Below are 22,486 nucleotides of genomic sequence, written 5' to 3'. Positions count from 1 at the left end.
AATAAACAAAATATTGAATGCTTTTCTAAATGGGAATAAAACAGAAATTATAAAGATTCTAAAAACAGCTTTATGGACTTTGTGGTTTCATTATAAAAAGAAGGAGACGCAGTTCATGAAGTGCTGAATTTCTGATGACTGTACTCTGACAGGAGTGCTGTGCTCCCTTTTTTTGATGTTTGTAACCTCTCTATTGCAGGAACATCACATTCAAACATTTCCTCGTTGTGTTGCAATTGTGTTTATTGAAATTTCTCCTTTTCACTTAAAAAGAAATTAACAAATATTTCTGACTAAAGCTCATCATTAAATTTGAGAGAAGCGAGTGGTAGATTCAACAGAGCATTCAAATATGTTTTTGCAATGTGGGTGTTCATTTTCCTGGGAACCATCTTAATACTGCTGTGAGAATGCAGAGGGGAATGGCTAAAGCCTTCCCAGTGAATAAGGAAGGGTCTGTGCAAATGCTAGCTCTGAACAGATGTAGTCAATTCTGGGCAAAGAGATATGAATCCATGTCCATCTTTCATCTTTCTGTGAAATATGCATTCACCTACATCCTACCCATGCAGCAGCTTATGTATACAACAGTTCTCCACCTTCTTTGAACTGAGTACAAACATCACACTAAATTCATAACACAATCTCTTAGCACCAGCAAATGATTATAAACATTAATTATGCCCTTCCTAGTTTTAGAAATCATCTCCATCATCTGTACTAAAGCTACTTCTTCTGCTGCTCTCTTTTGATGCAGCAGGCGATATTGAAGACAAGAGTGGATCTGTTCCAAATGGCGATATTGTGTCTTTCAGTAAGATTTCCTCTAACCTTTGTTCTTCTTTTGAAGCAGCACTAAAAGACAAATCGGTGAAATGCGAGAGAGGATCAGAAAATGTTGTTGATCCATCACAAAGGTCAGCACTTGGTCCATGTACCAGAACGAGTTGCTGAGAATAGTCTATGGAATTCTCCTCTGGATATGTCTGTTGCTTGATGACCTGGGCAGCTACATCCACAGCACTGAGTGAAGACATGAGTGGTAGCCCATGTGCACGAGCCTGTATTTCTAGTTCCTATGGTTTCAAACAAAAAAGATTTAAATAATGATTTTGGAAGGGAACTTGATTTCTTTAGAACCATTGAAGGTAAGAAATATACATACAAATTGCACATGCACTGTAATTTTTAATTCAGTTGTGGCAATATGTTTCGAAATACAATATATGGACAATCCATGATATATAGCAATAAATAACATGGGCTGGTTTTCTTTATAATTCTCAGCCTGTAGTTAAGTGGATGCCCTATGGGAATATAGGAGATATGACTGCCCCCATAATACCATTACCTACAGTACTGAACCACTTAAAAGTGATGGAAAAATGCTGCAGACATTTCTACTTATTAATTATCCACAAAAATTCAAGGCTGCTATCTGGAGAGATAGCAGGTACCTTACCTGATGATATATTTCTTTAAATCTTGCATTTCAAGCTATGGAGACCCAGATTCTGATACTTTATGTCACATGAGTAGATGATGTGTGACTTAATATAACATGGCACAATGTACCCCAAGGCAATGCAATGCCGTGGAAATTTTACAAAGAGGAAAAGAAAATATGGAGGAGGATTTAGTGTTCAGTATTGTTTTAGGGAAACAAATGAATGTTTTTGCTGTAGTTATAATGTAGATATACTACATAAGAAGGCAACATTTCTTCAAAATATTGTATTAGTTCTCTATAGATATGTTATCTTGCATAAGGCCTAATTATCAAAGGATTCTTCTAGAAATCTAAAGAACTTGCATAGCAATAAATACAGATTCATAAAATTATGTAAAATTGTACCGTTCCTGAAATGGCCAATCCTCTTTTGATAAATGGCATTTAGAAGAAAAAATGATATAGATGAATTAAATTTGATGATGGATAAGTGGTGAGAAATCTTTGTAGTTCATAGTGACATTCTTATACAAACCTGAATTCGAAGTAGAAGTCTTCTGTTAGTCTGCTCTAATTTCTTCTGTCTGTGTTCTAATTCTCTCGCTCTCTGTTGTTCTTTTTGTAGCCACTTGATGTACTCCACTGATGCTTTTAAAATAGTTCCTTTGTTCCAGCGCATATCACTGCAGAATGTAGAGATAACCTTTTCACAATTGTGCATGTCAGCAGAATTCATAAGAACTTACAAAATCTTTTACATTAATATGAAATAATGATTTACATGACTATTATTCACTCTTAGATATTATTGCTTCTGAATGGAAATTTTAATAGAATAGTTAAGAAGCCCTTATATAGTAAAATTAATCCCAGAATGAAAATAAGTGTCAAAAGAAAGTAATAAAGTGACTTTTTGTGGGAAAGCTAAAATGCAATATCATGATTCTACCATTACAGTTTTTATATTTTTAGTGAAAATTGCTTTTATTATTAACTCTAAGATTAAAATCTCTGTGCAGTATTTTTGCATTAATGAACTAGGAAATATACATTACTGAGGACTTAAGCCTAAATTTTTAAAGATCATTTCAAATATACTACTCCTTTTACCTGACTTTCTAATGAGGTAGCTTTTATGCTTGTCAGGAGAAAAGTGGCCTGGGCTGAATGCTCGTCCTCATTGATGGTGAAGCAGACAATTTATAGTTCAGCAATCACAGTCAAACCCTCTGACCACACTTGAGACAATATATAGCTGGTTAAGCAGCACAAATAAAAATATATCCCAAATACTTCTTCTCCAAGGATCAGAGTGACTGTGGCACTGATCAAATAAAGATCTTAAGCACATGCTTAATTGTAAGCACACAAGTAGTCCCATTAAAGTCAATGTGCTTAAAGTTAACAGTGCACTCAAGGACTTTGTAGATCTGTGGCCTTGAAATAAAAATGTGTTTTATGAAGCATGCAGATTTTTTGATATAGTTCTAAATCTTATAATACAGGTATGGGGACAACCTGCATGACAGATACAGATTGCAAGATTTTAGCAAATCCACGTCACCAATTTCAGACAGAATGCCTGTAGGAGTCCATACAGAGGAAAGAACTCACATGGCCCCGGGTCCTGTATATGTAATAGCTGATAGTGACAGATATGATAATTTCCTGCAATATTCTGAACAAACCTTATTCAATTAAGTTTTAGGAGCTCATTGTATTAAATATGCAAATGATTACATATTATTGTGGGAGTCTATGTAATATTTCTAGTAGAGAAACATGGCTAATGTAAACCCTGGGAAGTATTATGAGCTTCCAAGGACCATTTGAAACAATAGACCAGATAAGTATGAACTTTTAAAGTGGGGTCTCCCACGAACTCTCTAGGGGTGATGTATACTAATATATCTCTGGTTATGTAAGAACTCAGCCTTTTGAAGCATTCCCCAGCCCCTAAGGACAGGACCTTTGTCTGCTGATCTCCTGTTACATGAGGACAAGATCAGAGGCCCAATTTGTATACAGGAGTGGCTCACACACTCATGAGTGTGCTCATTCTGAGCCAAGGTTGTTATGAACTTGTAACCACAGAAAACTCCCTTGGTGGGGTTTGAAGGATTGTCTCCTACCAGAGCCCTTGCTGGAGTTGCAGTGAATTCTGATAACTATGCATGCAGGTTTCTTTTATTGTTTAAATATATTTTCTCTATAATGTTTTCACCGTAAGAATAAATGGTTTGATTAGGAAAATGTGTGTAGTACCTTATAATTATGGGGAATTACACTGATTAAAGCCTATGAGGAGAAAAGCAAAGCAGGCCTGCTCAGGCAGTCTGACTTGCTGGGGAATTCACAGAGCAGGCAAGGAACTGTGGCACCTCGAAATACCCTGGCCAGGAGGGAGTGAGATGCATGTCTCTTCCGGGGAGTCACAAGCCTGAGAGTGGGTGCCTCTGGTGGACCAGAAAGGGGCAGTACTAGTGCTGTTGCCATGAACTGTGACACTGATTGGATATAGTCAACTAGGATCTGAAGATGGGGTAAGAGGTAACCCATATAGGTTACTTGGCAGGATCAGAGCCATTAATGTATACTTGTACATACTCTGTAAATGGTGAAAATGAAATATAAATTTTAAAACAAATCAATAATCAGTTCCCATTACTTTTTGGACTGTAGGCACCAAAAGAGCACAGAATGAGACTTCTTTCAACTGTTTCAGAGACTTCCTTGGAAAACTGTACTCACACACTAAACCTCTGGTGACTAAAATATCATTTATATTTTCTCTATTTTCAAGGAAAAGAGTGAGTGACTAGATCTTGTGCCTGGTTTGGTAAATTTTCATTGCAATTTTGCAAAGTGATACTGAAATAAGAATACTTATAGCATATTCTTCAGAGAAATACATCCAAAATGGATTTTGCCAACCATCTAATCCACATAAGGTAAGCCTATCTTATCAAGGAACCAGAACAATACCATGAGAATTATGTGACCACTCACAACCAACTGGCTCAGCTTGAAAAAAAAGAATATAATGCTGCAAAATTAGGTGCCAAAATACTTCAATGTTCAGCAAATTAGAAATGATTAAAATGATTAAGATAGAGTCATCTTCACGGTGGAAAAATAATTCATACAAAACTCAAATCTTTTTTGCAACAGTTTCACACAAGTGTTGTTATTCAGAAAAAGGCAAATGTTGACAAAAATGTTTTTTCAATCTATATAGCTCCTAGACATTAGAATAAACCGTGTGTTATAGACTGTATTTTGAACCCACTAATCAACAACTGGGAAATCTCTTTTTTTTTTTTTTTCAGAATAACGTTAGTAACCTTAATATCATGTTGTGAATATTATTTACATTTCCTAATTGTGCTGGCTGGACATTTCTACTGATATAATAATGCTATTTTTATCTCTTTCTTTAAGTTAGATCTTCACTGAAAGTCTAATTGCTACATTCAGATTTACAATGAAAATAGTCAACTGCTACACGGCTCACAAGCATTAAGGCTAGATAGTTCATAAGGTGACATTAACAAACTTGAGGGGCTTGCCCACCAATGTGAACTCTGATGAAAAGCTTGCAGCCCTTCTGATATCACTTTAGTAAAGAATTTTGAATCCTTGCTTTTAAGTCTGGAAGTTCTGGACTGAATGACATCAGTCACAATTTCTTAAGTATGATATCCAATGAGCGTATTGTTCAATACCTGACAGCAAGTACAAAATTCCTCCTAATTGGCAAATATATGGTGGGATGTCTTACGAAATAAGAGCATTACAGTTAATCCTTCCAGTGCATGAAAGAGAGACAGAAGTTCCTTCATATAGTAGGACTTATGCAGGGAGGGGAAAGACATTCAACAGCAAAGGATTGGTTTGGAATCAGCTGGTGTACGACAGCGCTATCCATAGGTCCTTTGCTCCATCCATACGTATTTATGTTATCAGCAGAGGAGAGGTGATGAAAGAGCTTCTGTGCTGGCTCTACATCACAGAGGTTCCCCTTCCACTGGTGTAATTTTCCTAGGACAGCTATGCCCATGTTAGCACCACCTTCTGCTGGCAGTGCAGCATGAGGCAGCCAACTCACAGCTTGGATAACAATTACCTGCAGTATGCCTACCTCTAGTTAGTACTTGGCCTTCACTTCCTTGAGAGCTGAATTCCTCAACATTAAGAGGAAAAAATAATAGAAACTGAGAAATATTGTCACTTAAGAAAAAAATAAAACAACATCAGTATAATTTAGCAATTCCCGTAACAATTTGCTTGTCTTCAGAACTTCGAAATTCGAAGCTGAAATGCAGTTAAAGTTAAGTGAAAAGTCACTGAAAGTGGAATTGTGGAATTCCATGTTTATTGTCTCCCAGTGATTTCTGTATCAACCTCGCTCAATTTACAGAGAGAATTGTGATTTTCTAGGTACCAGTGCTGCAAACTCATCTGAGAATCTGCAAAGTCAAGCAGTTGATGTTAACTGTCATTTATTTTATTGATTTTGTAAATAATATTTTAAAACAATATTTAAAAATGGCTACATTTTAGATGATTCAGAAACATCAAACTGTGCATATAACTAGCCTGTAGACCTTCAGACTTTACTTCTTATTCTTATCCTCTTTCCCCATTCTTTTCTATTGCTTATCATACTAATGTAATGTCTTAAATTAGGCCCAAATCTTGTGAACACTTACATATGTAACTCCAGACACAAGAGCAGGTCACTTAAGCTCAATAAGCGCTTGCAGGACTACAACCTTAGACTGTAAACTCTTCGCTACAATGACTGTGTCCAGGGCCGGACATAGACCTAATGGCACCCCACGTGAGGAGTGTCTTCAGTGCTCCCCTTCCATTTATTAAACTTTTGAATACCTTATTTTTATTGCATATGTAATATATAGCCCATTTCACAATTTTGATGCACCATTTGCAGGCAAGGTTTACTCTGTCATATAAGACAATATATCTGCATGCTAGGATCTGAAAATTTGTATTTATTCATGCCATATATAAGCAAATAAAAACATTGTTTCCTCTAAGTTTATAGAAACTTTTTAATTTTAAGAATAACTGAAATGTACTAACATCAAGAAATTGAACTGTGCACCAGCATTGGGTGAACCAGTATTAAATAGTGTTACAGTAGGTGACAGCCTTAGAAGGTTAACTCTAATCTTTTACTTCCAAAGGTTGCTTTTTTTGCCTTTGCCCATACAAACTGAAGCACAGCATCAGAGAGATCCAAAGACTGGCCAATGGAATTTTCAAGAGATAAAATAGAAAGCAATGTCAATATCTTGTTGGCCATCATGATGGAAAATATGTTTTAATGAGCCTGAGCTTTGAAAAGCTGTGCTCGTCACACATGGCTGTGACTGGCAGCATGAGCAGAATCGTCAAAGCTATCCACACAGTAGGAAAAGTATCCTTCAGCTCTGCATCATAAATGAACTGGAGAACTTGAAGCGGAGAGTGTGTCCCATTTGGCAAAATGTCTTTATCATTGACGTCCGAACATTCCCCATGTGTCAGCGTCTGATGAAGGTCGTTACAATTATTCAAGAGTGTTTTCCTGTCCACCAACAGCTTACTAAGGTCATACAAAACCACCCAGATCTTTTTATGGTGCTTCATTTGTCCAAACCTTTCTTCGATGGACAGACGAGTGTTGTCAACAAGTGAGCAAAAAAACTCCCTCTTCCTAGCTTCCCACCACCTCATCTCTGCCCATATAGCCAAGCTGTCTCTTCTTCTGATGAATACAAGTTTTCTTGAAGACACATTCGCCTCCTAAGTTTTCTGCCATTTCTTTGGCAGCAGTGATGGTATCTTCAAATCCATTGTCTCTGTAGGCCACAACAAAAGCAAGGCAGCGTCTCATCAAAGTAGTAGCAGTCGCGATGTCCATCAACTGAGTTTGTAATATCTTGCTTACAATGTTTACTTAGAACAGGAGATCATGACAAACCACAACTGAGGCCAGACATTTGAAGTCAGTGTTCTAGTTTGCCAGACTGTGCGTCTCGTGTCAGATTCCGGCCTTGGCTTTACTTGACTGTGACAATTCCATCAGGGCTTCATAAACCTCAGTCGCTTGGTACCTCACTGGCCTTATGCTGACAATACGGCTCTCCCAATGAGTGTCATTTAGTGGCTTCACAGTCAGATTTGTAACATTGTCCATGAGGATTTTCTACCTAATAGTTGATGCTGAAAACAAGAGGTATATCCTTTGCTGTAATCTGAAGATACTGAATATAAGGAAGATGACACTGCATGTGACACAACCAAGGCAGAGCCAGTGCAAGGAAGTTTCATGCCCTAGGCAAAACTTCCACCTTGCGCCACCACCCCACCCAGCTAACCTTGCCCACCCGTGGCAGCTAACCCACCCTCCGCCCAGGGAGCCCGCCACCCCCTCCCCACAGCAGCTACCTCCCCCTCTGCAGCTAACCCCACCTGGGGAGACCCCCCCATGGAAGCTAACCCCGCCCAGGGAGACTCCCCCACACAGAAGCTAACCCCACCCAGGGAGACTCCCCTCCTTCCCTGCGGAAGCTAACCCCACCCAGGGAGACTCCCCTCGGAAGCTAATCCCCGTGGAAGCTAATCCTTCCCGGGGAGCCACCCCTCTGTGGCAGCTAACCCCGCCTGGGGAGACTCCCTCCTGTGGCAGCTAACCCTGCCTGGGGAGCCCGCCCCAACTCACCTTGGCTCCGCCTCTTCTGCTGAGCACGCTGGTGCTGCTGTAATTCTCCTCCCCTCCCAGGCTTGCAGCGCCGATTGGAGGAGACTTAGAGCGGGGGTTGTGTGCTCAGCGGAGGAGGCAGAGTGGAGGTGATCTGGGGCAGGGAGCGGTTCCCCTGTGGGCAGCCCTCCTTGCTCCCCCACCAGTCCCAGCTCACATCCACTCCACTTCCTTGCCTGAACAGGATTTTAGGCGCCCCCAACCACTAGGCGCCCTAGTTTGCCTAAATGGTTGCACCGGCCCTGAACCAGGATGAGGGAATGGCATCCAAAAGACATGAAGAAAGCTCTTGGATTCAGCGCAATGGTCCTTGCCTGGACAACCCTGTTTCTTCCCTTCATTTTAGAGCCACTGTCATAGCCTTGGTTGCAGCAGTCTTGAAGCTTTATTTTACGCTCATTCAAAATGTTCATAAACAGTTCTGTTAGGCCCTTTCCAGTAGAGTCATCCACAGACTGGAAACAGATAAAGTGTTCTTTTACTTGGATACAGCCATCCTCATTGTCCATAAAACTTACTGTAAATGACATCTTTTCACTGTGACTAATTTCAGGAGTGCAGTCCATTATTATGGCATAGTACTTCACTTTGCCAAGCCGCATCAATATGTTATTAAGCACCTCCCTTGCTATAAGGTCAATCAATTCATTTTGAATTGTTTTTCTGCAGTAATGGTCCATAGATTTTTACAAACTACTTGACATAGGTGCTCACGCATGACATTGTCATATTTCCAAGGAGCTCTACCAAATTGAAGAAATTACCATTATGTTAAGTGGACAACTTACCTGATGAGCCCCAGAAAGCCAAACTATTAGTAACAACTTCACTGTTCAAGTCTTAAAACACTTTCACAATTACACAATAAAACAAGGTTCCCAATATCGCAGCTGGGCTTTCACTTCAGTTTGTTCTTATATCTCACTGACTGACTGGCAACACCCTGTCTCTTATATACCTGCGAGGGCATGACTGACAACATTCTAGGAGGTTTGAGGAAAATGTAGTTCTCAGAAAGTCAGGAAGGTTCCATGAGATTCTACAAAGATCCAGAACATTCTAGGAGGTTAGTGAAAAATGAATCAACATACAGAATACCTGAAACATTTGCTTCACACATTCTAATTTTGCCTTTTGTCACTAACAATGAAAACCAGCACCCCACGCCCGGGGCTTCCCAAGTCCAGCATCCCAGATGGTCACTTGGGTCACCTGCACCTTAATCCAGCCCTGACTGTGTCTTCTTATGTGTTAGTCCATCACAGTGAAACCTCAATACTGCCGATGGCATCTATGTGTTACTGTAACAATAATCTGATCTCAGACTATTATATTATGTGTAAAGTTAAGATTTTGTCACTTTTATTTTTAGTAAAAGTTAGGCACAGGTTATGGGCAATAAACAAAAATTCACAGAAGCCCGTGAACTGACCCTGACTTTTACTAAAAATAATGGTGACAAACTAGGGCTGACAGGGGGATGAAAACCCGAGCCCTGTTACCAGAGGGAAGGAGAGACAGGAGTCCAACACCTGCCTCTGCTGCGGTTCACAGCTCTAGGATAAGAAATATTCTTTCCATTTCTTCTTCACTGGAGATACTATGAGTGAGACAGTTATTATTTTGGCACTTCCAGGTTCCATCTGGAGCCTGGTTTAACCAATCAGAACTGGAACGTGGAAGTGCTGAGACATAGGAAAAGGAAAATGGAAAAAATACATATATTTAAATGCATTGGTTTTGAATTTTCAGCAACATATCAATGTTTGGTTGTGGTTTTTTCCAGTTTTATTTTTAAATTATTTTGCTTACCTGTTAATAGTTTTGCATTTTGAAAGTACCTATCACTTGGATATCTAAGCACTTAAAATTAAAATAAAAAGACAAAGTATTTTGTAATTTAATAGAGAGAACATTCCCACCTCAAGTTTTCTACCACTGATAAAGCAAATTCAAAACATCTGTTCCATTAAACAACATAATCCATGCCCCTAAGCCTAAAATTAAACTAAAAAGAAGAAAAGGGATTTCAATGCAGTCAGAAGTGAGCCCTCCTTGAAGTTCAATTGGATCAAAACAAGTTCAGCAAAGACACAAGAAAATAAAAGTGAGATACAAACACTTCTAAGAAGAAAAATCTGCCTTGTAAAGGTAGATCATAGAATCATAGAAATGTAGGGCTCGAAGGGACCTCCACAGGTGATCTAGTCCAGCCCTCTGCACTAACTCAGGATGAAGTAAACCTAGACCATCCCTGAAGGTGTTTGTCTAACCTATTCTTAAACACCTCCAGTGATGAGGATTCCACAACCTGCCTTGGAAGCCTATTCCAGTGCTTAGCTATCCTTATAGTTCAAAAGATTTTCCTAACATCTAACCTAAATCTCCCTTGCTCCAGATTAAGCCCATTACTTCTTGTCCTACCTTCAGATGACATAAAGAACAATTGATCATAGTCCTTGTAATAACAGCCCTTAACATAGTTGAAGACTGTTATCAGGCTCCCTCTCGGTCTTCTTTTCTCAAGACTAAAACATGCCCGGTTTTTTAACCTTTCCTCGCAGGGCAGGTTTGCTAAACCTTTCATCATTTTTGTTGCTGTCCTTTGGACTCTTTCCAATTTGTGCACATCTTTCCTACAGCACAGTGCCTAGAACGGACACAATACTCCAACTGACCCCTCACCAGTGCTGATTACAGTGGGACAATTACTTCCCATGTCTTATATACAACACTCCTGTTAGTACACCCCAGAATATTAGCCTTTTTTGTAACTGTATCACTCTGTTGGCTCATATTCAGTTTGTGATCCACTGTAACCCTTAGAGGCTTTTCAACAGTACTACTACCAAGCCTGTTTTGTAACTATGCATCTGTTTTTTTAATTTAGTGCTTTGTACTTGTCTTTACTGAATTTCATCCTGTTGATTTCAAACCAGTCCTCCAATTTGTCAAGGTCATTTTGAATGCTAAACCTATCTTCCAAAATGCTAGCAATCCCACCCAGCTTGATGTCCTCCACCAATTTTATAAGTATACAATCCACTCTGTTATCCAAGACATTAATGAAAACATTGACTAGTACCAGACCCAGGACAGACCCCTGCAGAACCCCGCTAGACATGCCCTCCTCATAAAAGGCTTCCGGATAACCTCTGTAAATATCCTTTTTGATCTTGATTTTGAATGTGATCTTCTCAAAGGAAGCCATGCAGGATAGGCATGCTAATCACTCTGCCTCACTTGCAGTGGCATTGTTCTTCCAGTGCTAAGGATGATTTGCTTCACAGTTATTAGTCCAACTATCATCCAAGCTTTTCCCCTTGCAATCAAGTCCTCAATGTCAGGAACATCTTTTAAAATCAGTAAATATGATGATAATATTGAATATGAGGAAAGTTACAGAGTGATAGTATAAAGCAGTGTGTTTTAAAGAAAGAGGGCTGACTGGGAGAAGAGGAAGGTGGATGGTAGGCAGAACAAGAGCCTCAATAGAAGGTGTAGGGAGTTGGTGACGTACCATGCCAGGAAGCAGTAATTGATAGATGTGATGGGCTCAAGGCACAGGATAATTTGTGATTACAAATAAAGGGAACTTCGTATACATTAATTCATTGAAGCATTTTAATCCGACCAGAAATAGTAAAGTTAGATTATGGCCTATATTTATATACATGATATATTATAGTTGCTACATTTTCAAAAGTGATTGTGGATGCCTCAATTTTGGGATGCTCAACTAAGTTGGGACACTTTAAAGAGGCCTGATTTTCAGAAAGTACTGAGCACATGCCCTCTGAAAATCAGGCCCTTTCAAAGTGCCTCAACTTGTGAACTTAAAAATTGAGGCACCCAAATTCATTGGTCACTTTGTGACTGTCACGTAGTTCAACCAGAAAGAAACAAAAATGTGACATGTTCATTATTTTTTCCCAAAAAACTATAAAGCGACATCACCAAAATACCAGTGCATACTCTTTAGGCTTCACTGAGTGACGTGAGTTTAAATCCATCATGTGCTCGTGGAAGCACCACAACAGATTTAAGGCCAATGTATGTGTTTTAACAGGAGAGCAGTATAATTTGATACGAAATATCAAAACAAGACTTGAATCCAAACCAAAATATTCATCCCAAACACCCTTCATACTTTTGAAAAATATTGATTCATATCTGGAGTTTGCAGCTGTCGCCCATTTCTAATCACAGTTCAAGACTTGCTTCCATTAGCACTTCATAGCTGCAAACCAACAGTGCCATCCACTGTTTCTCAGAGTAATCTTTCCTCACAATTCTTTATTTAAATGCTCTAAAGTACTGTCCGATATAACACTAAAATTAAAACCAATGTTACCATGGTGTCTATACAGGACATCTGATGTGAACAAAATCTTCTTTGGGGGCTTATGGGTGGTGTTACTTTATTTGAATTGGTACACTCATCATTGTATTAGTAGCATCAACAACAACATGCCCATTTTACCCATTTTGGGTTGATGCCAGAGAACAAGTTGAGCTTGTGAAAATGTCATTCCCTAAAAAGGGCTGTGACTGTGTTAACTTTCTCACTGGTGATTTCATTCAAAGTGGCTTGTCATGCCACGCTTATACTTATGTAAGTCTCACACAGCTTTATATTATTATAAAAATCCTTAATTCAATAAAAAGAACTTTTTAGCCCTGAGGAAAAAAAGCTGACATGTCAACAGAAAATGTTATTCTGAGCATCACAAAGCCGCAACTGATGAACAAATGAAACCCACAATATTTGTATAACCAATTATATCCAAGTCACAATCATACTGGTGCATACTCTTTAGGCTTCACTGAATGACATGAAAAATCCAAAGCTAAAAGTCTAGGCTTTAAATAACTTACTGAATTGTTCTTGCTAATCCTGTAAGAGGCTTTACTATACTGTGTCTTCCCTCCTCCCATTTTGTTTATTGCAGAGTTTTGAAAGTTTCTGTGTTAAAAGTGTTACAGTCGACTCTTTTAATAGGCCATGCTAATTGCAAAGACTTTCCAAAAGTTAATCTTTAGATACTATCTATTAAACAGAACTGTTGACAACACAAAATATTTTCTTACAAATAAATTAAAAGGGATGATGAAAATATACACATTAAGAGAATGCAGAGGGTTTAGCAGCATAAAATTTGAGTTACTGTACATTTATTTATACATTGGTTTAAAAATTATAGCCATTTTTGTATCAATTCAAAGTACCTGATTTTCCCTTGCCTTTCAGCTTCTTTTTTCAGTGAATGTCGTTTTTATGAAAGGTGCCAAATCAAGAGCCTTAGAGACTAAAGTATTCTGTTTATCTAAAGAGCAGGCAGCAGCAGTGCACATGCTGCTTCATCCTATTAAAGGGACCAGTTCTAGGGATCAGAAGGTAGTTCATTCTCCATTATCATTCTATCCATGGCCTCTCTGGTGAGACTCCAAACAGGCATAGCAATTATTCTCAGATGTAATGGTAGTTTTTGTGGTGTGGAGACTTCTCTCTGAGGAAATGCAATGATAAGGCCACCAACTCTTATCATTACAGCCATCAGAGGTTAATGATTTTTGCTACCTATCTGACCAGCTGGGCTGGATTTGAACTAGTAACCTAGAAGTGAAAGTCTCTGTATCTCATTAGCCATTTTCATGGTTATCTTATTGCTCCTTCCCCTCTATATTTATACTATAGACATTATTATAGAAATGACTGTTGAACTCACGGATCATTAGATTTTGGAATAAGCGTGCCAAGCTCCTTGATTCGGTAATTAATATTATACCTTCTTCTTCTTTCAACTGTTTAAAAAAAAGAACAATTTACTATTTTCGTTATGAAACATTCTTTGGAAAAGGCCTAATGAAACATTTTAATTAGTTAAAAACAGGCAGACCAATATAAGGACCAGTGCAATACATTCTGATTTACAATGATAGAATTAATTCTGAAATTAGCTTAGAATAATAAGTTACCAAGTCAAATTCAAAACCTATATAGCTCAACATCCTTTTGCATACTTGTCTTAGGGTCTTAGTAATGTAGGTTTGCTTTGATTTTTAATGTAACTGACTTACCATTGTGGTTCAGGAGGAAGCAAATTCTTATCCCTCAACCCACAGGGACAGCTCTCCCTGCAGGAGAGGGGTTAAGGTCGGGGCAGATGGGGTTAAGGTTGCCACCATTTACTATGGCTGGGGTTCCATAGAAGCCCCAGTATCACATGTACTAGGTGCCTGTGATTGTCCCCTCTCCACATCCATTCTCCTGCCTGTAATGGCCATTTCTGGTCCTCACAGTAGCTGGTGCACTTGCCTCCACTGTGGGCCCACAATTCTAGGAATGAATTGGGCTCGTATTGCTTATAAGGTCATGCTTAACTTCTCATTTCCCAAATTCTTCCTGTGTAGGACTCGATACTGAGAGCCATAGATTTTGCCATTGACTTCAATAGGAACATTATGGGATCCCACAGTCCTTAATCAGTCAAAAACTCCCTTTATGGATTGTGACCAACAGCCCAGCCAACTCTTGTTTCCTGGTAAGTGCTTCAGCTTCTACCTTTGTGTTCACCTGCTGCAGACTGATAGCCATGTGAATCGCTGAGAGAGGACATCTCTGACCATGCCCCTCCATAGAGATGGAGTAAAGGCTGCATTCCAGAAAGTTTTTACCCTTCGACACCTCTCTTTAGTTATGTCTATAAAACTTACCCACACAACTGCAATCTTAAACCAAGGTTTATTAGAAACAAAGAGAAGATGAAATGAAAACAAAATAAGGAGTTTGCTTAAAATATCTAGATTTGCACTACTTATAAGATGAGCTAGATAAGACATTCTCAGTTTAGTTACAGAGGAAAAAAAAAGAGAAATAAACAGCTTTGATCCCTTAAAAGCTCTCCTCTCTCTCTGACTACTCAGGTCCTTTCATCCTCATAGCATTGCTGTCCAGCAAGATATATGAGAGTCTCCCTCAATCAATAGTCTTGTCACCCTTTCTCCTTCTTCTTTCCCTCCCTCCCCTTCTCACCAATCTAGGGAATCCACCCTTGCTTTCCAAACCACTTTCCTCCAGTTACCTATGCAATGAAGATGTGTTTACCCAATGGGGTAATGTAATCTATGGGAGTATAATTTCTAAAGCACACCATGTTGCACATTAATTGGTCCATGGACACCCTAGTGGTGAGTACTAAAGTTACCCTAATGCACTTTAATGTACTATTGTTTCAAACAACACTACATTAAAGTGCACTAGCAGGGTCTATGTGGGGTAATTAATGAGCAATACCTTATTGAGCTTTAGAAAACACTCCTGAATAAAGCACTGTGTAAACAAGCCAACGGTACGGTTCTGGGGATGCCTGCCACCTTCTAAAAGATGAGACTCTGAAAATGCACCTGACCACTTAAGCCAAGTATCTGGGTCAAAGCATCAGGCAACTTACACTCCCACACCCTATTAATTCTTTTGAAACAATAAGAAGACAGACATAAATAGGATGTCTAGTCTACTGGTTAATATTTTTACCCAGGAAAGGGTGTATTCTCCATTTTATGTGTTGCCAATGGGAGTGTGCATTACTGGGGAAACCAGTTATATCATCAGCATGGCTGTGTTATAAGGACAAGGAGATAGAGCATTTTGTTCCAAAGTGAACACGTGGAATTTATTTTTGAGATAACTAAACAAAACGGTGCATAAAGCTATCAACCACTACACTTTCCATTATGGCACCTACTAAGATGTGACTGTTGATCTGGTGTAGCATGAAACACCTAACAAGCGTCAACATTTATTTTAAAAACAAAAAGTTAAAAACCATAGGGACCCATCCAAAATCTTACAGTTTCATATAGGTTAAAGTTGATTTCTTAGATCCAAACCTATCTCCATGATTTTGGTTCCAGAAATGTATGGAGCTTATTTTTCCACTTACTCTTCAGATGTACTTGCAAAATTTTGATCATAACTACAAAAAGTGAACTTTAATTGCCCCTTTAATTATTCAGATAATTGGTATCTGAATGCTAATGTAGTTCAAATCCTCTTCAGACCATCTCTAAAAAATACGATCCTTATAAAAGAACTTACTTTAAAGGGTTATTTTTTAAATCACACCAGCAAAACCTTTATATTCAATGCCTTAATATGTACAAGCAAACAGATAGTAGGTTTAGTCTCTAGAGAGAGTCTGAGCTCTAAAGTGTACACACAGAACCAAAGCAATGTGAAACATGCCCCATGGCTGAATATTGTAGTCATGACATATAGATAGGCTTCAACCCAGCCTCCAATACTGTGTACAATTAAATGCACCCTTCTCATCCACTGAGATGCCTAATTAGCTAATTTGCATGTGGTGATTATGGTCTAGCAGTCAGAGGGAGCAAACTAAGCAAAGACAAGATCTGGCACCCCTAATGCATGCTTGCTCCTCTCTTTCCTCCTTCTCATTAATCCAAACAACTCAGCAACACCTGGAGTTTCCTACCTGTGTCTTTTCCTCCTTCAGAAGGAACTCTTCATTTCTGGCCAATCATCTGAAACAGGCAGTGGCTGCTGCAGGGCTTCAAAAAGGATGCCACAGCTGCCATCAGAAAGATTTCCAGGGTGTGTTTGTAACCAAAAGGCCCCATCCACAAACATCTGGGTGGAAACAAGGATACCTTCTGGACGGGGGAGGCTAAGTGAGCACAAAATACTCTAGAGCAAGTGAAGAGTAGCTTGCATATGTTGGTGGGTGATACTACACTGCCAGTACCACGCCAGGAAGTATCTTGCTTAACCTACGTCAAAATTTATCTGGGCAGATGGAGAGATAAGAACTCCTGAGATCTAATCCTAGTCTGATGCTGACCACAGAATTGGGAAGTTATTGAATAGTTGAGTCTCAGTTTTCTATTCTGTAAAATGGGGATAATAATACATACGTAATTCACAGAAGTAAGGCAAGCAGTATGGTCTAGTGAACAGTGTATCATACTGGGAGTCGGCAGACCATGTTTCTCATTCCAGCTTTGCCACCAGCTCACTGTGTGACCTTAGGCAAGTCACTTTATCTCTGTGTCCCCTCCCACCCTGTGCCCGTCTTTGTTTGGATTGTAGGTTCTTTGGGGCCGGGACTATCTCTTGCTATTTATTTGTACAGCGCCTAGAAAAATGGAGCCCCAGTCTTGGTTGCCACTGTGAATCACTACTATAATATAATTTATAAGTATATGATGTAAGAATTAATTCATGAAAATATGTGAAGTATGTCAAAGGTTAAAAATGTTAAACAAGTGCATAGTATTATTTTATCATCTCAGGGAAGAAAGCAATGTATTTGTGGAGTTCTTTTGTGTCTTCCCTCCAGAAACAGATTCTTTCTGTTAGTCTTGGACAACAGCAGTTAGCTGATAACTGGCACACGCCATTTCTGTTCTCTCTGTACACACCATATAATGATACAGAAGTAGAACATATACTCACTGAGGTTGTGGTTGTCCTTTTTTTGCCTCTCCTTTGCCATTGCTCGTTTATCTGCTTCTGACAGAAAGTAACATTTATTAAAATAGTCCTTGGGTCATAGTTCTATTACTTTCTCCCTGCTACAGGTCTTCTTTGCATTAAGAAAAAGTTTTTAGGCAACAACTTTAGCATGTTTATCAATTGCCACATTACTAAAGAAGACTGTGAATTTGACCAGTACTGCATTTTCCAGTGCATCTGACAGGTTTCTTAAGACTTTATTGAACATGCATTTTAATTTAAAAAATTAGAAGTGCTAAGAAAGAACATTACACTTAGTACTTTTTTCTCCAATTTGCTGTACTTTACAGTGGGAGGAACCCCTGCCCCTGTCCTTTACAATAAACTAATGTGAATCTGCATTTGTATATCCCATAATGCAAGAGTTAATCAGATTTCTAAGATATTCATATTGAACAAACTCATTGTTTCTTTTGAGTGACGCTAATAAACTGTACATGGTTGTTAGCATTCTTTGGATTAACTGAATGTAACTTTTAAAGTTCTTAATTCATTAATATAGATTCTCCTTGAATAGACTTATTGTAAGCTTTTAAAAGAGCCATTTGTTCAATCCTGGAACAAATTTAATGGTCAGTAATTTATTTATGCTATTGATTAGGAGCCAAAATGTGGAAGAATCCTCTATGTTTCCTAAAATAATTAGGTTTATTAGAAGCATAATGTTCATAAAGATGACCAAGTACACATTGTTTCTGAGTTGCTAAAGTACAGGACACAATGTAAACATTTCCCTTGCTCTTTGCTCAACTCCTTAAAGGGAAGAGCATACATACACTTTGCAAACTCTTAAGCAAAAAATACTATGTATTTCACAAATATTTTATTGGTAAGGTTTTAAAACAAACATCACTGCCTCCTAAATTATTACATGCCAAAATCCCAGAGCTATATTACCTGTGATTTCCCTTTTTACTGGTAGAGAAGATGGGCAGGAAGCATTTGTAAGACCCATATTAGCAGGTGACAATCCTTGGTCCCTGTTGTATATATCCAAAATGCTACTGGACAGCTTAAGGAAATAAAGGAAAAAATAGGGGAAAAAATCACAATATGTTACAAGTTTAAAAGGTAAAAAGCATATGTAAATGCTAAGAGCAAAATTCTCTATCAGATGCATATTCATGTCTCATGTTCTTCAGTGTGAGCTGCATATATGCATCTAAAGCAGAATTTGCATTATCTAGTATTAAATAAAATTAAAGGTTAAGGATCAAAGCCTGCCATTGTTCCACATGCAGAACTTTGATAGAAGCCAATGTGAGTTTGGTATGTTGCGTGATGGCAGAATATGGCTCTTGGTGTCTGATTTTGAAATAGTACTGTAGCCTATTTTCCAATAACAAGATTACTGCAGCTATACTTCAAATATGAGGTAAGTTGAAAGGGAAAATAGCTTTGCTGGTCTTTACCTAGTCCCCAGTGAAAATTTAACCATACCATTGAACTCAGAATTAGTATTTCAGATTGTTTATGCTTTAACAATATAAAGAGGTTAAGGCCCGATTGCATTTAAAATAGGAGTGAACAGAGCACTGGAGAACATGCTGTTGTGGCAAATCTTGCAAAGTTACAAGGATAGACCAGAAACTCTAATGGCCTTGATTCAGCTCTACCATGTCTGGCTGTACATGACATTGAATTGTTCCTTCCTTTGTGAAATGTGATACGATACTTGAAAAGAAAACAAGAAATGTGTTAAAAATGTGTTTTGCCATTTTATGGGACACACAACTACTGTGCACAGTGTTTCTCCACCCATGGCAAATGTATAACGAGTTAGGGCTGGGGCTTTTAAATTAAATTTTTTTTAAAAAGTAGATTAAAAGAGCAAAGACAGTTTGTTTAGTAGGGGGGGGAGTAAACTGTCCTTAATATACAATATCTCTTTTAAACTGTGTAGACCTTCATTGTCCCAGTTCTTTCTTGCATCTTGACCATGGGATTGGGCTGGGAAAGCACTTCCAGTTCTTCTACCTCTTCCCCTCAGGATGTCTCCTCTAGATTTCCCTTGCCTCCCCTTTATGTTCCTGGGCCCCTAATTAACTATTCTGTACCTTTCCTAGGGTTGGGCATGTACCTCATTGCAAGATGCTTGGGACTAAAGTACTTTGATAAAGATTTGTTTAATGCTTATCTGTCCCATGCTAGTGTTACATAAAATGACTCTAGGAGGAAGAAAACTCTTTAATTTTAAAGATTTTCCACTTGAGAGTCCAGTTCACTGCAAATTCTTCTAATAACCAGTGGTAGAATGAATCTACCATTGCACATGTTGCACACATACAAATAACACCACCTATGAACTTCAACGCGCCTTATTGGAAGACTAACACTTCAGAGCACTGAACACTCCTAAAAATAGTTAGAAATCACCACCCCAAGTCAGTTTTGAAAATCCGTTTAAAAATATTTGATCTCTCAATGCAAATACATGTTAAAGAATGTTCGGAATTCATTTGAGTATTACTCAAGAACAAGCTACGTTTAATATGTAGGATTTGAAAGCTAAGCACATTCCCATCTTAAGCACCTTTATTTCATTCCTGAGTAGTGAACCAAAGAGTACTGTAGTATTTATTATAGTTTTAAGTTTGTAAAGTCTGTGTTGCAGTCATACTATAACTGAACTATGACAGTAGATTTTGTATCAGCTCCAGGTGTATATTTAGGGACTCCTCTGACATTACATTACTGTAAATTAATGCAGAATTTGGCCTCCTGACACTAGATTAAATCAATAACTTCCAACAGCCTAATCCAAAATCTTCCAAATGTTACCATTCACTTCAATGGGCTTTGGATCAGGCTCTTATTGGGATTAGTCTTATTGTTTTAGTGAAATAATGGGGAGAAAATAACTATTAATAAAATAATAGTCTTCTTACATACAAATAGTCCAACAAATGAGATTTGTTCAAATAACTGCAGTAAAATTCTCATACACCTATGCATACATATTCAAAACCAGGTATTAATATCATAGTAATGATAAATACATTATAATTTGTAATGTTATGTAACAGAGTGCTGAGGGCTAGCACGGAGCCAGCACTCTGCTCACCACTGGTACTGATTAGGTTCTCCTGGAGAAGGCCTAATTAGAAGAGGTGCACCAGATTACCAGGCCAGATTGGGAAGTCAATAAACCAGTTAGCCCCTCTAACAGGGAAACTATATAAAAGGTTACAGGAAGGAGTGCTCAGGCGGAGAAGAGAAAGAGAGGAACAGAAGGCTAGGAAAGCCTGGCAAAGGGGTAGGGGGAATAGAAACACCTTACCTTCCTCCCCTTTTGGAGACTGGGGCAGGAAGTTGAGATACCGTGTGCAAGTGTGGAGACAATGCTTAGTATTTGTGGAGGGATTAAAACATTGTAAATAAACTACACAGTGGTGTTTACAAGCAAGAAGATCTCAATGTAGTGTGTTCATGGAAGAGGTAGGGGTGCACAATGCTGCCCTGTCACAACCTGGAGGCTTGTCTGGGATTGTGCCTGTATCTGTGTGGACTGGAAACCTGTAGAAGAGCTGTAAAAGACACTGTAGGCCTTCCAATAATCACACCACACAGAGAAATAGTCCTTGCTTGCCTGGCAGGCAGAGCAGAAAAAAAGCCGGCAGGAATTTATATGGGATCAAATCCAGGTTCAGCAACAATTGCTGCAAAGTTTAAACTGCTGAGTCCTACAATGGAAAAGAGAAACTAGGCACAGGGGATAGGACTCGATAAGATGGAATAGGCAGACTATCCTGATGCATTTTTTATTACTTTTGAAAGGGTGGCAATGGGAGCCAGAACAATGTAGGACTTCTGGCTACCAGCCTATTTAACTGAGGAAGCACAGGCAGCATATATGGCTCTCGGTGATGAGCATGCAAGAGACTATAACATGGTTAAAGCAGCTATCTTGGATCTGGTGGGCCAGTCCACAGATAAATATTGCAAGAAACGTAGCGTGGCAAGAGTAGTAGATGGAAACAGAGGCCCAGGAACTAGGGGGCAAGTATGACCACCCACCACCAAAGAAGGTGTAGGCGGAGGGTGGGGGAGGGAGAGAACAGCTCAACAGGCTGCCCTTGGTGTGATGACCACAGGCAGAGACAGAATTATGGGGAGAACCCCCACTCACCAAATGTGATTTTTGTGGGTGGAAAATGGATTGCCCTTGTAATAGGATCCAAGATGAAGACTCTGAGGGCAAGGAGGGGCAGATGCCTGGTAGAACCTCCATTAAAGGAGAAAGAGCAAGGGGGAAGAAACTAAAGCTAATTAGGTTCCCCTGGAGAAGAGGTGGGCAGAGGTGTATCTAATTACCAGGCCACATTGGAGTTAGAGTCAATGAGCCAATTAGCCCATTAACAGAGAAACTATGTAAAGGGGCACAGCAAGGAGTGCTCAGGGGCAAAGAGAAGGAGAGAAACAGAAGGCTAGGAGAGCCTGTCAAAGGAGTTCCTCTGGGGGAAAGTTGAGATATAGTCTGTTAAGGTATTGTGGCACTGCTATGTATTGGGGAGGAATTAAAACACTGTATATAAACTACTGTGACAGACCCAGGCCAGTGGGGTGCAGGAGTGTGGTCCTATTGGCATCCAGCGGGGGTGGGCGGCCACTTCTAAAGGACCTCCCCCCAGCCGAAGGGGAGGACCCACAGGTCTGGGACACCAAGTAAGTACGTGGGACAACTAATGAAAAAAACAGGATCAGGAGTGAGGTCATAGGGCTAAAC

At 39.1% G+C, this 22,486-nt stretch overlaps 1 protein-coding gene across 1 annotated transcript in view; it reads right to left on the bottom strand.

The window, feature by feature from the left end:
* Positions 1-504: 504 nt before the first annotated feature.
* The window catches only part of TFEC (transcription factor EC), a 61,106-nt gene continuing 39,124 nt past the window's right edge, over positions 505-22,486 (bottom strand). Inside the window, exons 4-8 of the mRNA XM_032770799.1 lie at positions 18,658-18,772; positions 17,701-17,757; positions 13,949-14,024; positions 1,986-2,133; positions 505-1,076 (exon numbers count right to left, since the gene is read on the bottom strand). Coding sequence (XP_032626690.1) covers positions 696-1,076; positions 1,986-2,133; positions 13,949-14,024; positions 17,701-17,757; positions 18,658-18,772 — 777 coding nt within the window. The 3' untranslated portion in view covers positions 505-695. The remainder of the gene's footprint in view (positions 1,077-1,985; positions 2,134-13,948; positions 14,025-17,700; positions 17,758-18,657; positions 18,773-22,486) is intronic.

The sequence above is a fragment of the Chelonoidis abingdonii genome, chromosome 1 (genome assembly GCF_003597395.2).
Source record: "Chelonoidis abingdonii isolate Lonesome George chromosome 1, CheloAbing_2.0, whole genome shotgun sequence".
Lineage (NCBI taxonomy): Eukaryota > Metazoa > Chordata > Testudines > Testudinidae > Chelonoidis > Chelonoidis abingdonii.
The sequence above is the reverse complement of the archived record's forward strand: the minus strand, read 5'-3'. Positions and strand labels throughout refer to the sequence as shown.